Source organism: Mus musculus, chromosome 1 (assembly GCF_000001635.26).
Source record: "Mus musculus strain C57BL/6J chromosome 1, GRCm38.p6 C57BL/6J".
NCBI lineage: Eukaryota > Metazoa > Chordata > Mammalia > Rodentia > Muridae > Mus > Mus musculus.
The window spans coordinates 54326482-54342602 of NC_000067.6; the positions used below are offsets into that span (position 1 = coordinate 54326482).

Genomic DNA, 16121 nt, shown 5'->3' on the forward strand with positions numbered 1-16121 from the left:
ATATTATTTTGGTAGCTGCAGGTTTAATCATTTTGACCACTAAAACTATGTTTTTACACTTGTTTGGTCAGCCAGCTTCCTTATCTGGCTCTGCACTTTGCCTGCTAGTACAGTTTGGAATGTCCTTTTCAAAGGGGGAAGGTACTGGGTGGTCTTGAATTCATTTTGGATATTACAGTATGACTAGTAGGCAGGGGCCATAGAAATAAAAATGACCAGACTGTGCTGAAATCACCATAGTTGCCTGAATGTGTTTATTTGTAGTCAAAATGTATTTGGAGTTAGGGCTTAGGACAATGGCAGAATATTTGCCTAACATGCCAAACCGCTAACAGCTGGGCTAAACAATGTAAAATGAAACCCACTTAGGCTCTGGACTGGACAATTGAAATGTTGAGTAATCTCACAATAGGCTTGCCAAACATGTCAGCATTCATTTTTCCCTCATATTAAAGTTAGTAGACAAACAAGGTTCAGAGCTTGAAGGCAAATGAAAGGCAGTTGAAATGAGTTACACTTATAGTACGGTCCTGGCTTTACTCTCAGTGCCACAAAATGAAACTGGAATTTTAAAAATTGGCTATTTGGGTTATTTTAACTCTAAATCTCATTTCAATTTATAAATGAACTGCCATTGTAGATATGTCATACTTTATTTAAATTTTGCAATGTATACTAAAAATATCTAGGAAATGTAATGAATCAATATTTACATTACAGTGTAAACAGGTTAAAAGGAAGCTCTTAATTTTTTTGGCTGTCTCATAATTTATGTAACTATAGGTACCAATATATATTGCTATCTATAGGGATATATAATAGATACTCTGTGTGTGTGTGTGTGTGTGTGTGTGTGTGTGTGTGTATTCAGATCAATGGAACTGTATGAGCATCTGACCATGGCCTAATTTAGCCATGTTCCCAGACTTATTGATAAGCAGGTAACAGACTGGTTTTTAACACTTACTAGATCACCAGACTTGAGGGAGCAGGGTTCATTTGCTTCTGACCAGTGCTTCTGTGTTCCTTCCTGTCTTAAATATCTTGAGTAAGAATTCCTACTAAGTGATAAAAGATAAAGTACTTTAACTGACGGTAGGCTGCACTTCACTGTTCCTCGGAGGCTACAAGATGGTGAGTCCTAAGGATGAAGTAAAACTTATTATTCCATAAATGCCGCGGACCGGCCTCAGTCAGCCACCCTCAATCTGTGGGAGAAAATTGGGTTCCCGGTATGGTGGGCAATGGAGTTGGTGACGAAAAAGGGGGGTGACAAACAGATATGAAAACAGAGAGAGTGTGTGGTATCTGAATGTAATGTGTCTCAAAGCGAGTACCAGTCTTATGAGTGACTTTTACACAAAACAGAGGAATGCATACTAAAAGCTAACAGGAACCAACTGGGATAGAACCCTTGTCAACAATTGGGATCAAAAGCAGCCCCACCTAAGGTCAGCTTAATCTAAGAAGTCAGGGGCAAGGGCTTGTGCCCTTGTCATAGTTCCTATTCTAGTCCCCCTTCCCCCTAGGCCATTGTAAATTCCTGTGTATGGGTGTAACTCAGCTATCTATAGTTCTAAGTATCTACTCTGGCTCTTCCTTAGACCACAAACCTTCCTTCCTTCCTAGATAATGGTAAATTCCTTTGTAGGGCAGTGACTCAGCTATCCATGCCCAGGGTCGGCTGAAAGACTGCCTAGGACTGGTGAAGAATCTAACTTAGCTATATGTCAAAATCATAGAGGCACTTAAAGCAATACTGAGGGAAAGCACACAGATCTGTCCACTGACTAAAGCGAGGACAGATTTGGAGCATTCGTTATTACAGGATGCCACGGTTCCAGAAGACTAAGTTTCCATGAACTTTTCGCCTCGGGACCAAGTCCAGGCTTTTCAGCCTGTCACAAAGTAATCTTATTTAAGAACTCACAGTAACCCTTCTGCCTCTGCTTCTTAAGGACTAAGATAACAGGTATGTATCACCATGCCTTTAGGAGGTAATTTTAAAATACAATGCAACATATAAGCACTCTATTTAACTTTCCTAGTTCTCTTTGAGCAAAATACAAGTCAATCTCTCTCTCTCTCTCTCTCTCTCTCTCTCTCTCTCTCTCTCTCTCTCTCTCTCTCTCTCTCTCTCTCTCTCTCTCTCTCTCTCTCCTCCTAATTATCCACCCTCAGAAATTGTTCTGAATACTGGTACCACAGTTCACTCGTATTTGAGATTTATCTGCAGAACAGTCTTCCCGGAATTATTCATGATCATCTCCATTTGGACTTTCCTTAGGCCACAGAGAGCAGATGCCTTGTCTTAACCCGTTTACACAGCTGTAGCCTGCTTGTAGCAATGAGTTAAGACAGAATTGTTTGCAACATTAGAAAAATGCAGGATTTGCTTTTCAAGTTTCATGTGTTCTCTATTTTTTTTTAACAAAAACGTATGACATCTTCCTCCACTCTTTGTTTTCCTTGTAGACAAAGGTTAAACAGCTAGAAGCACAGCTTCACACATTCGCTGAAACCATGCTGCAGAAGGACCATCTACATAAGCTGAATAAGGCTTTAGAGGTCAAATATACTCAGGTATGCCTAGTGCCTGCAGAAAGCAACTGCTGTGAGGCACCGGTACAATGGTGCAAGTTCGAGGCATTGCTTGGTGCCTCTGCCCTCCCCTGCACAATCCTGCAAAGGTGGAGATCTTCTCTTAAACTCAGTTTAAACCCCTGCTGTGTGTAAGGTTCTGCTGAGAGCTAGAGGGAGTTAGAAAGATGCCTTCACCAGAATTAGAATGGTCAACATGCTTCATGTTTCTAACATTCATGAGAGCTTGTTGACCAGGACACTCTGCCTTTCAGGAAAAAATATGTTGTTTTCATGACCACCCACAAGGATCATTGTTATGGAATGTTTGTATGGGTTTCATAAGCTCAAAGCTTTTTCAGTTCGAGCCTTAACTTTTTGCAAATGTGAGGAACAAGTATCTTTGTTTTTTGAATTGTAGGCAAACTCAGAGCTGAGTGCCAGCAAGGCGTATCTGGAGCAGACAGAAGCTCACCTGAAAGAGGTATTATAGTGAAGCAGCTTGCTTAGCACAATGGCTGGAGAGGCCGACACCTGCAGTAGGTCACATAACATTTCAGTATATTCGTTGTTAAGCAAGCAAAGTATAGAAAGTGCTTAGTAAGGAATGAAACCCATGGATGTTTTACTAAAAGAAAGCAATTCAGTACAATGATTACAAATTTAGCAGATTTGCATCTATGCTGCAAATAGCATACTTTACAATGATTATAAAAATCTTAACTCATTATAAGCTGAAACTCTGTCTGTGACTTTGTGTTCAAACACCACCATTACCATGGTACTAGAGTATATCTTCAAATGGAACGCCCAGGGGGTTCTAACCAACTGACTCTGCAGATGAGTGGTGAGGTCACAAAGCTCTAAGAGGCTGTCATTAGCGATAGTGTCCCGGGGAAGCTCAGGTTGCGGCCTGCTTCTTACTAGGTCATAGAAAGCAGTGTGATCTTTTATTCTTGAAGCCAAGGAATATATTTTCCAGCTTCTTCCTAAACTTTCTGCTATTCTTCCTACTAAAGTGGGTATTCCTTGAAAACCCAGCCTTGAGTTTACTTGATACTGTTACTTGTAACTAGTAATGCCTCCAAGAAGAAGGAGATCTCCAGAGAGGCCCACATCTTCTAAATCCCTGGAAGGCTCTCGGTTTTATGTCAGTAATGTAAAGGAAAGGGCTGCCACAGTCGCCCTGCCCAGTGTTATTCCAAATGTGGCGCGCCGAGTGAGCTTTGCACCCACCTTGCCTTCTATGAGAATGTCTCAGGGGATGGGAGACTCCAGGATCTCCCTAAAGACTCTTTTAAATGCCATTAAAACCATGGAGGGAAGACTAGAAGGCAAAATAGACATTCTTGCCTCAAGACCCTTCCTAAGTGAAGAATCATCAAATCTTCTTAAACAGGATTCGGTAAGTGAAGACCACACATTGAATCTTTTGTTTTCAATTGCTTATTTTATTTATTTACATTTCAAATGTTGTCCCCCTTCTTGGTTTTTCTTCCACAACCCCCCTCCCCTTTGCCTCTATGAGGGTGCGCCTCCACCCACTCACCCACTCCTGCCTCACCACTCTAGCATCCCCCTACACCGGAGCATCAAGCCTCAAGGCCATTCTCTGCTATATATGTACCTGGAGCCATGGATTCCTCCATGTATATACTCTTTGGTTAGTAGTTTAGTCCCTGGGAACTCTGGGTGGTCTGATTAGTTGATATTGTTCTCCCTATGCGGTTGCAATCCCCTTCAGTCCTTCCCCTGGCTCTTTCATTGGAGTCCTTGAGCTCAGTCTGATGGTTGGCTGTAGGATCTGCATCTGTCTTGGTCAGGTGCTGGCAGAGCCTCTCAGGGAACAGCCATATCAGGCTCCTGTCAGCAAGTGCTTTTTGTCATCAGCAATAGTGTCAGGGTTTGGTGTCTGCAGATGGGGTGGATCTCTAGGTGGAGCGGTCTCTGGATGGCCTTTCCTTCAGTCTCTGCTCCATTTCTTTGTTCCTGCATTTCCTTTAAACAGGAGCAATTCTACATTAAAATTTTTGAGATGATTGGGTGGCCCCATCTCTTAACTGGGGGTCATAACTATCCACTGAGTGTGGTCTCTACAGGTTCTATCTCCTCCTTGTTGGATATTTTGGCTAATGTCATTTCATTGGGTCCTGGTAGCCTCTTGCTTCCCTGGCATCTGGGACTTTCTAGTGGCTGCCCCCAGTTCCTCATGCCCCACTGCTGCACATTTCTATTCAATTTCCTGACCCTCTGTACTTCTCTCCTGTCCTGTCCCATACCTGATCCTGCCCTCCTTTTTTTTTTCCCTCTCCCTCCTGTCTCCCTCTCATAACCCTCCCTCCCTCTAACTCCTGTGATCTTAAGGAAATTTCAGAATTATTTAATACTTTAAGATGCAGTAACAATCTAGAAACATGTTTGACTAGATGAGTAACAAGGATTTCACCAATAATAAAAACTATGTAAATTAAAACCATCAGTTTTGCTGTCACATAATTTCATTTGTGTCATAGAAAAGTTGGTTTAATAACAACTGACTTTTCCAAAACAAGCTTTGATATTTTAAAATTCAAAATTTATGCATAATCATAATTCGAATTGAAATGATTGGCTAAAGATGCCGTTAAACTAGAAATATATTGATCTAAGAGGTCCCAATATATTGAACATTTAGAAATATTTTGGAGTAAACTTGTTAAAGTATCAACCTTTGCTTCATATTTACAAGCAGTAGCTACCATACCTTATCTTCCAAAGAAGATGTGTTTATATACTCTCAGTATTTTTGCTGGCAGAAATGCATATAAAAATAATTAGGGAAATAGAAATAAAAGCAGAATGAAATACTACCAAACATTACTGGAAATGTTCAATCTCTTTGTATTGGTTTGAGGGTTTATGCCAGAAGCTGCCAGCTTGTACCCCTTACGACATGCAGCTTTCTGTATGCCAGTTACACTTCAGTAAAGCGCTGTAGAAAGAATCATATGAATGTGTTACCTTAAAAAGATTGACCTATTAAGATGGTCACCAGTTTTGAAAGGAAAGAAGCACAAAGAGCAGATGAATGTATGTCAGGGAATGGCTGGGGTTGGAAGGAGCAAATATAAAAAGGTGTAAGCGCAGATGGAGCAGCTCTGCAGCCTGCTTATCCAGGGCATGCAGATACTCACGTGGGATCAAACTGCACGGAACTCTGCACATGTGCACATGTGCACTCACACATGAGTGTGCACGCTCACACACACACACACACACACACACACACACACACACACACACACACACACAGGAAAGTTGAAAAGAAACCAATTGAGTTCTGTAACCTGGGTAGTGGTCACATGACAGTTTGAACCTAAGGACATTCTTTGCACTATTTTATAACGTCTGGGACACTACAGGTATTTTGACATAAAGTTTTAGGAAGAGTAGCATGTAAAATAGTATGCTAATCAGAAGTTAGTGTGCAGATGTATGAAAACTGTCTCATAAAATCCTAGTGTTCATACCCTCTGGATTTTATTATATTAATTATCCATTTACATTTAATTTTTTTTCTACCTCATCCTTGTTTCTTCTACCACATTTTCTTTAGTCATTCATCTTCCTGGGAATGTGGCCCGGTTCCTTGTCTGAACTATTGTGAATAATTCTTCAGTGTTGTGGATGTGCCAGTGTCTCTGGTTTGCTTAGATTCCTTGACATGTACACTCAGTGGTAAGGTGGACTTTAGTTCTTCCAGAAACATGGTGCCACTTTCCATAGTGGGCACACATGTTCATATTCCATTAGCAGCCAGGAAGGTTTTCACTTTGCTACCTACTCACTTTGCTGCTTCCCCGGGTGATAGCATTCGGAATGGAGTGAGGTGCACTCTGCAGGACACTTCACCTTGGCCTTCTCTGGTGACTCGGGGTATTGAGCACTTTTTCACATACTTATTGCCACGTATATTTCTTCTTTTGAGAACTGCATTTTCCATGCATTTGCCCGTATAGTGGTCAGATGATTTGGTTTTGTTTGTTTGTTTGTTTGTTTAACTCTTTGAATCCTTTATAAACTTTTAAGTACTCAGCTCCATCATCACTATAGCTGGCATGGGTCTGCTCTCATTTTGTGTGCTGTTGCTCCCTCCGGTGGTTGTTCCTTTGTTGGGCAGAAGCATTTTAATTTCTTACAGTCCCATTTGTCAGTTCCTGGGATTAATCCCGAGCTATCAAAGTGAGTCCTTTTCATAAAGTCTTAATATCTTTTTATTACACCTATTTACTTTGTGTATGTGGGAGGTGTGCATTGTTATAATACACATGTGAAAGCCAGAAGAGAATTCTCTTCTACCACGTGAATCCCAGGTTCTGACTCAGGTCATAGGGCTTGTTAGCATTGCAGGACTTTCATGGACCCACTTGAAGTATAAATAATGGCACGAGACTTCTATTATAGTTTGTAGACTTTGCTGGGGCAGTTTCCCAGCTACTTTTTTTTTAAGAGAAGGGGGCTTTATTTTGTTTCAGTTTCACTGGGTTGCCGTTCATGAGGAGGAAATGAAAGGTGACAGGAAAATGTGGTAGTGGGTCTTCATGTGGTGAGGACCAATGAAGTAGAACAAAATTAGGAGCCACTGTGATTCTCATGGCTTAATCCCAGTAGCTAGTGTATTATAAGTACCTGTCAGGTTCTGTGTCTTAAGTGTTAATCACCTCTGAAGGAGCTGCATCTCTGAGAATCTAAGGCAGCAGTACAGCAATGACTCTTTCACACACATGGAAACGTTACAGTGAAAATAAGTATTTTGTAAAATTATGCATTAATAGTTACAGTTGAGAGTAAAAACCACAAGTCATTGAATATTAGGAATTGTATGAACACTCTGTCCTATAATACATTGAAGCAATATTTTTCCTTAACATATTACTCATTTGACTTTACTGAGGAAAGGACTCCAGAACCTTGCATCAGAAACACTTAGCCAGTGATGGAAGCCATAAATATTGTTTAAATAACTTTAAATATTGTTTAAATGTATGCATGTTGCATGTGTGTGTTAAGTCTTTATTTTTTTAAACTTAAATTATATATGTGTGTGTGTGTGTGTGTGTGTGTGTGTGTGTGTTGGTAATTTATTTTAGCCTACAACCCAGAACAGGGATAGTTCTCTGTTCCAGTCCCTGTCTGCCCCTTTCATGACCACTCTCAATTTTCCATCTTCTGCTTTCTTCTCTCTGCATCACTCCTCTGCTGCACATGCTAGGAAGTGATTTAACCTGCTGAGCCAGCATGATAGCCCTATTCCCACATTTTGGGTAGTTATGTATGCATGTTGCATGTGTGTGTTAAGTCTTTATTTTTTAAAACTTATATGTGTGTGTGTGTGTGTGTGTGTGTGTGTATGTGTTGGTAATTTGTGCTGAGTATTGAATACATCATTTTACCCTCCCCTCTCCTTTTCCCACTTTTTCCACACTTCCACTACCATTTTCAGAATTCATGATCTCTTTATTAATTACCATTATCACATGTGTACATAAACAGAGCCTGCTGAGTCCACTTGGTGTGGCTTGTATACACCATATGTTTGGGGCTGACTGTTTAGGATGACGTAACTTTTCAGAGGGTCGTCTCTTGAGAAGACTGAGTCTCCCTTCTTAGCAGCCATTAATCGCCTCTAGCTCTTCATTTAGGAGTGGAGTCCCATGAGATTCCCCATCTATGTTGGCATGTCAACTGGTGTTGTCATCATGCAGATCTTTCTTAGGTGACCACATTAGTCAAGTTCAGTGTTACATTTACACGACAGTGTCCCCACAGCAGATGCTGAAGCTCTTAGACTCTTTCTGCCTCTTGTGTGGTGGTCCCTGAGTTTTAGGCATAGGAGTTACATTGTAGGTGTATCAATTGGCACTGGCACCCCACAATCAGTGGTTATATGCATTTTGACCAGATGTGGGTTTCTACAGTGGTCTCTGTACTGTAAGGAAAGACTCCTTGATGAGAGCTTAGGTCTGCACTTATCTGTGAGATAACATGGTGGGACAAGTATTTAGAATGTAATTAGAAACTATTCTGGTTGATGACGGTAGCAGTGGTAGTTTCTCCTCCAGGGTCAATGACCTCATCAGTCATGATGTGCTTTCCCAGTGTTTTCCTCTTAAACTAAAGCCAATTTAGTTGTTTGTGCAGATGGACAGATTTGGATCTACTTTTTCTTCATCATATGTGTATCCAGCTTTCCTGGAGTCATTGGTTGATTGTCTTGAGGTTCTGTCAGTGTATGTTTGTCACCTTTGTTGAAAATTGATCATCTGTGTTAATTTCTTGGTCCTCTGTTTTATTTAATTGATCTGTATGTCAGTTTTGTGATAGCTACATGCTATTTATATCACTGTAGCTGTAGTATAATTGAAAGCAGGTATTGTGATATCTCCAGTGGTTTTTGTTTTCTCCAGGACCGCTTTGTTACTTGGGATCTTATGGATTTACATACAAATTCTTGTATTTTCTAGTTCTGCAGAAAATGCTGCTAGAATTTTGATGGATATTGTGGGAATCTGCAGATTGCCTCTGGTTAGATAGCTGTTTTTATAATATTACTGCTCTGTGAACATGGGCAATTTTTCTATCTTCTAGTGTTTACTTCTAATTCTTTTTTTTAAAAGTTGACCTGTTTTTATTTGCTTGCTTGATTGATTGAATGGTTGACTGACTTTTTTTAAAGCAGGATCTCAGTGTGTAGAACTAGTTCTATGTACCAGGCTAGTCTTGAACTCACAAAGATCTGCTTCCCTCTGCTTCCATGTGCTTAGATTGCAGGCAATACACCATGACACCGAGCTCAGTTTCTTTCTTGAGTCTCTTAAAGTTTTCATTGCAAGAATCTTTCCCTTCCTTATTAAATATATTCCTAGCTATTATTTCTAAGATATTCTAAATAGGAATTCTTTTCCTAATTTTTTCTCAAGATGTGCTTATTACTGACACGTAGAAAAATCACTGGTTTTTATAGGTTGATTCTACATCGAGGTATCATGTCAGATGGGTTTATCAGATCTGAGACTTTCTAGGAGGGATTTTTTTAGAGTCTTTAGGGTAGAGGATCTTTATTAGTTTCTTATTGCTGTGAAAAAAACAACAATGTCTAAAATGAAGGTTTTGTTTGGGTGCTTAGGTTCAGGGTATAGTTGATTCTGGCAAGGAAGGCATGACAGAGTTCCCTACAGTAGGAGGATACAACTAGGACTCCTATGAGTCCAGAAGCAGAGAGCAGGCGAAGCTGGTCCCATTCTCCTTTTTCATGAATCTTGCAGCTTAGTGCTTAGGATGGTTTTCCCTCAGCTAAACTTCTCTCCAAACACCTTCACAGACATGCCCAGAGTTATGTCTAATAAGTGTGTGCAAGTGCATGCATGTGTGCATGAACAAGTAGAGACCAGAGATTGATATCTAGTATCTTCCTCAATCTTTATCCATCATAGTTTTTTAGACAGAATTTTATGGAACGTAGAGCAAGCCAGCAGCTAAGCCATAGGCTTCTCTAGTCTCTGCCTACCCAGCCATGGGATTAACAGGTACTTGCTGCTGCACCTTGATTTTATGTGGATGCTTAGGACCAAGCCATATGCTTGTGTGGCAGATACTTGCTAACTATGCTCCCCAAACCTATGAGTCTAAATTCAGCCAAGTTAAAAGTGAAGGTTAAAAAGGAGTACACATGGCTCCAGATACATATGTAGCAGAGGATGGCCTTGTCAGGCATCAATGGGAGAAGAGGTCCTTGGTCCTATGAAGGCTCCATAAATGTCCCAGTGTAGGGGAATCAAGAGTGGGGAGGTGGGAGTTGGTGGGTCGGTAGAGAAACACCCTCATAGAAGCAGGGGGAAGGAGGGTGGGATAGGGGTTTCCAGGAATGGGGTAACCGGGAAAGGGGATGACATTTGAAATGTAAATAAAGAAAAAATATCCAATAAAAAGGATGGGGGGAAGCTGGGGTAAGAATGCAGCAAAAAGATATGGCTGGCTAACAGACACATAAAAAACATGCAAGCTTAGAACTCAAAGCAATACAAATCAAAGAAATGTTTTATTCTCAGAAAAGCAATAAAATAATATTACTCAAAAAGAGTGAAGGTTAATTTTGACATAGGATTGATCATATTTCTATAGGCAGGAATTATTTAACTGCTTCCTGTCCTATTTTTTTTTTATTTCCTTCTCTCCTTTTATTACTCTAGCTAAAACTTCAAGCTTTTTTGTTGTTGTTTTTTTTTGTTTTGTTTTTTGTTTTTATTTTGTTTTTCGAGACAGGGTTTCTCTGCATAGCCCTGGCTGTCCTGGAGCTCACTTTGTAGACTAGGCTAGCCTCAAACTCAGAAATCTATCTGCCTCTGCCTCCCGAGTGCTGGGATTAAAGGCGTGCGCCACCACGCCCGGCTTCAAGCATTATCTTAAAAAAGAATAGAGTATGGTCACCTATAAAGGTTTCAAGAAATCCACTCAGTTTTTCCTCATTTAGTGTAATGTTTACTATAAACTTACTATATCTAGTCTTTATTATGTTGACATATATTCTTTCTATGCCTGGTTCTTCAGAGTTTTGATCACGAAGGAATATTGAACGTTGTCCAAAGCCTTTATTCCATCTATTCAACTGACCATATAATGTTTATCTCTGAGTCTATGTGTTGTGTTACCTTTATTAATTATGTATGTCTAATGATCCAGGTATCTCTGGAGTCAGAAACTAACTTGATTATTGTGTACAGTGTTTTTCATGTGTTACTGAATTTGATTCACAAGTGTTTTATGAAGAACTTTTCTGTGTTATTAGAAAAATTGGTTGTTTTCATTGTTGTTTTTGTTATGTTTGGCTTTTGTTGTTGATATTTGCTACAGTCTGACATTATATAGAACAGGCTGGCCTCAACTCACAGAAATCAGCCTGTCTCTGCCTCCCAAGTGCTGAGATTAAAGTGAGGGACCACCATGCCCAACTTTTGTGTATTCTTTTTTTTTAATTTATTTTTTAATTTATTTTTCATTTCAACTGGTATCCCCTTACCCAGTTTCCCTCCCTCCCAGAAATACCCTATTCTATCCCCCTCCCCCTGTTTCTATGGTGATGTTCCTCCACCCACCCACTCCTGCCTCCTTGCCCTCGATTCCCCTACACTGGGGCATCTATTGAGCCTTCATAGAATGAAGAACCTCTCCTCCCATTGATGCATGACAAGGCCATCCTCTGCTACATATACAGGTGGAGCCATATGTACTCCTTGGTTGGTGGCTTAGTCCCTGGAAACTCCAGGGGAGTCTGGTTGGTTGATATTGTTGTTCTTCCTACAGGGTTACAAACCCTTTCAGCTCCTTCAGTCCTTTCTTTAACTCTTTCACTGGGGACCCCACACTCAGTGCAATGGTTGGCTGTGAGCATCTACCTCTGTATTTGTAAGGCTCTGGCAGGGCCTCTCAGGAAACAGCTATATCAGGCTCCTTTCAGCAAGCATTTTTTAGTATCCACGATGGTGTCAGAGTTTGGTGACTTTATTTGGGATGAATCCCCAGGTGCAACAGTCTCTGGATGGTCTTTACTTCAGTCTCGGCTCTGCACTTTGTATCCATATTTGCTCCCATGGACTATTTTGTTTCCCTTGCTAAGAAGGACCAAAGCCTCCACACTTTGGTCTTCCTACTTCTTGAGCTTCATGTGGCCTATGAATTGTATCTTGGGTATTCCGAGCTTTTGGGCTAATATCCACTTATCAGTGAGTGCATACCATGTGTGTTCTATTGTGATTGGGTTAGCTCACTCAGGATGATATTTTCTAGTTCCATCCATTTGCCTAAGAATTTCATGAAGTCACGGTTTTTAATAGCTGAGTGGTACTCCATTCTATAAATGTACCACATTTTCTGAATCCATTCTTCTGTTGAAGGACATCTGGGTTCTTTCCAGATTCTGGCTATTATAAATAAGGCTCCTATGAAAATAGTGGAACACGTGTCCTTTTTTTTATGTTGGAAAATCTTTTTGGGTTATATGCCCAGGAGTGGTATAGCCGGATCCTCAGGTAATAGTATTTCCAATTTTCTGAGGAACCACCAGACTGATTTCCAGAGTGGTTGTACCAGCTTACAAACCCACCAGCAATGGAGGAGTGTTCCTCTTTCTCCACATCCTCGCCAGCATCTGCTGTCACCTGAGTTTTTGATCTTAGTCATTCTGACTGGTGTGAGGCAGACTCTTAGGGTTGTTTTGATTTGCATTTCCATGATGACTAAGGATGTTGAACATTTCTTTAGGTGCTTTTCAGGCCTTTAAGTTTCCTCAGTTGAGAATTCTTTGTTTAGCTCTCTTCCCCATTTTTAAATAGGGTTATTTGGTTCTCTGGAGTCTAACTTCATGAGTTCTTTTTATATATTGGATATTAGCCCTCTATCTGATGTAAGATTGGAAAAGATCTTTCCCAGTCTATTTGTTGCCATTTTGTCCTATAGACAGTGTCCTTTGTCTTACAGAAGCTTTGCAATTTTATGAGGTCCTATTTGTCCATTATTGATCTTAGAGCATAAGACATTGGTGTTCTGTTTCCCCTGTGCCTATGTATTTGAGACTTTTCCCCACTTTCTCTTCTATTAGATTCAGTGTATCTGGTTTTATGTGGAGGTCCTCCATCCACTTGGACCTGACCTTTGTAGGGGGAGAATAGATCAATTCGCATTCTTCTACATGTTGAATGGTTCTTTCTAACTCTATGAAGAATTGAGTTGGAATTTTGATGGGGATTGCATTGAATCTGTAGCTTTCTTTCAACAAGATGGCCATTTTTAGTATATTAATCCCGCCAATCCATGAGCATGGGAGATCTTTCCATCTTCTGAAGGTTTTCTTCAATTTCTTTCTTCAGAGACGTGAAGTTCTTGTCATACAGATCTTTCACTTGCTTCGTTACAGTCACACCGAGATACTTTATATTATTTGTGACTATTGTGAAGGGTGTCATTTCTCTAATTTCTTTCTCAGTCTATGATTTTAAATCAGAGTCTTACTTTTCTGGTGTGTTGGGTATCCAGGGCTCACTGGGGTGGGAGAACTGGGTTCTGATAATGCCAAGTAGCCTTGGTTTCTGTTGCTTATGTTCTTGTGCTTGTCCCTTGCCATCTGGTTATCTTTAGTGCTATCTGCTTTTGCTGTTTCTGACTGGAGCCTGTCCCTCCTGTGATCCTGGTTGTGTCAGAATTCCTCAGAGTTCAGCTGTCTCTGGGATCCTGTGATTCTGGGACCCTGGGATCCTGAAATCCTGGGTGTGTCAGAGTTCCTTGGAGTTAAGCTGCCTCTGGGATCCTAAAATCCTGGTGTGACCAAGCTCCTGAGATCTTGTTGTGTCAGAGCTCCTGGGAGTCAAGCTTTCTCTGGGTGTTGCAGGGGTGAGTGGGAAGCCAGTGCTCTGGGTTTGCTCCCGGCACAGGTGCAAGCTGGAAGGAACCTGTGCCTCTGGCTGGGTGGGGGTTTGTGTTTCCCTGGTTCCTGTGGGGGTCCCAGTTACACTGGGTGTTGGGAAAGATGCTGTGATCTTGAGTGAGTCAGAGTTGCATTGCTCTTGGGTGTGTCCGATCTCCTGGGAGTGGAGCTTCCTCTGTGATCCTGTTATCCTGGGCATTTTAGAGCATGTAGTCTGGTTCCCTCTGGGTGTTTTAATAGTGGGTGCAGAGCCAGCACCCCAGTTCTGCTCTGAGTGGAGGTTCAGACCAGAAGTAATCCATGCCATTGTCTGGGTGGAAGTTCCTGTGTCCCTGGATCCCCGAGGGTCCCAGTTACTCCGGGTGTTGGGGCAGATGTGTGGCCTCCTCACCTGTAATCCTGGGCGTGTTAGAGCACCTGGTAGTCGAGCTTCCTCTACGTGTTGTGGGACTGGGTGCAGAGCTAGCACCCAAGGTCTGCTCAGGGCACAGGTTCAGAACAGAAGGATGTGTTACAACTTTAATATGCTTTGTTTTGTCCTTTTGGCATATTCACTGGAATGTGTCAGGGGAAGGCTGTCCCCTAGCCATGTCTACTTGTGTTTGAATATTCATTCTTCCCCTAGATTAGGAACATTTCACATATCATTTTTCTTTACTTTTTTAATTTGGGGAAAATGTCTTAATGCATTTTTCCTTTTTTATTAACATTTTTATTTCATACAATATATTTTAACAATATTTTTACCCCCATCCAACTTCTCCCAGAACTTCCACAACTCTCCATACCTACTAACTTTATATTCTTTCTCTCTTTAAAAAACATTCCAAGCCGGGAGCGGTGGCGCACACCTTTAATCCCAGCACTTGGGAGGCAGAGGCAGGTGAATTTCTGAGTTCGAGGCCAGCCTGGTCTGCAGAGTGAGTTCCAGGACAGCCAGGGCTGCACAGAGAAACCCTGTCTCGAAAAAAAAATCCAAAAAATAAAAATTTTTAAAAATCGGTAAGATAAAAAACATCAAAGAAGACTAAATTAAGGTAAAAAGGTCCCCAACGAAAAAAACTTAGAGTTACTCTTGTGATGACCAGCTAACTCCTTGATGTTGGGCCTGTCCTACCATGTGGTTGATATACTCCATGACCCTTTATTGGATCAGCTTTAATTTTTAAATAGATTTCTCTGCTGTTAGTGTTTATTCCAGCTCCTTTTATCCCAGTACAATCTTACATTTGATCTAGAAAGTTGCGGGCTTGCTTATTTGTTTTCCCTGCTGGTTTCTGAGTGCAGGACTGCCTCAGTCTTCCATCACCAATAGTCTCTCTTTTCTTTTGTTTGTTGTGTTCTACATTATATGTGTGATGTATGTTTGTATATGTATATGTGTACATGTATGGGGATGTATGCATGCCCACGTATGCACATGCAGAATCCAGAGAGGGACAGTGAGCATCTTCCTCTATTATTCTCATCTTCATTCTGGGGAGACAAGGCCTCCATCTGCACCTGAAGCTCTCCCTTTTAGCTGTGCTGGCCGACCAGCATCTGCTTGTCTCTGCCTGCCAGTGCTGGAGTTACAGGCATATGTAGCCGTGCCTGACTTTTAAGTAGATAGTGGGAAGTGAAACCCTGGTCCCGATGTTTACGTGGCAAGTGTTCTTACCCACTGAGCTATCTCTCCAGCCCACTGATATTCTTTCAATGGTTTGATCAAATCTATTGCTCAAGCTTCCTTCTCTGCTTCATTTCTAACATTCTGTTCTCTTTTTTCCCCCTCAAATGTAAATTTTCTTGCTATATTACTCAACCATTTTGCTATCTTACTGAATGTTTTATCTATGGTCTAAATGAATTCCCTTACTATTTTCTATGCTTGTTTTTTTGAAGTTGTCATTTTTGCAAAGTAGACTATTGGGTTTTTGGTTTGGTATTTGAACCATGTCAGTCTCTTTGGATGTAGTAATTGATGAGCCATGGTCTTTGGAAGTATCTTGCTCCTGTTTTCTTTTATCTTGTATTTCTGTGTTACAGTTTCTACATGTTAGGCTGGAATGTCTGCTGCTATTTCACTTGTGACTCTTAGTAAGCA

The 16121-nt window shown here is 41.0% G+C and overlaps 1 protein-coding gene across 16 annotated transcripts in view; it reads left to right on the forward strand.

Moving 5' to 3' along the window:
* Window positions 1-16121, forward strand: part of Ccdc150 (coiled-coil domain containing 150) — a 118067-nt gene that overhangs the window by 75821 nt on the left and 26125 nt on the right. For 12 of the 16 annotated variants that reach the window (XR_001778458.1, XR_001778457.1, XM_006496332.1 and 9 more), the window contains 2 exons: window positions 2476-2583; window positions 3002-3064. The exons of 1 other annotated variant lie outside the window; for it this stretch is intronic. Coding sequence is in view for 13 of the 15 variants with exons in the window: in XM_006496332.1 (XP_006496395.1) it covers window positions 2476-2583; window positions 3002-3064 (171 nt within the window). In the remaining 2 variants the exon portion in view is untranslated. Of the gene's footprint in view, window positions 1-2475; window positions 2584-3001; window positions 3065-3656; window positions 3986-16121 lie in introns of those variants that run through there. 3 more of the 16 variants (XM_006496340.3, XM_017312896.1, XM_017312918.1) reach the window with 3 other exon arrangements.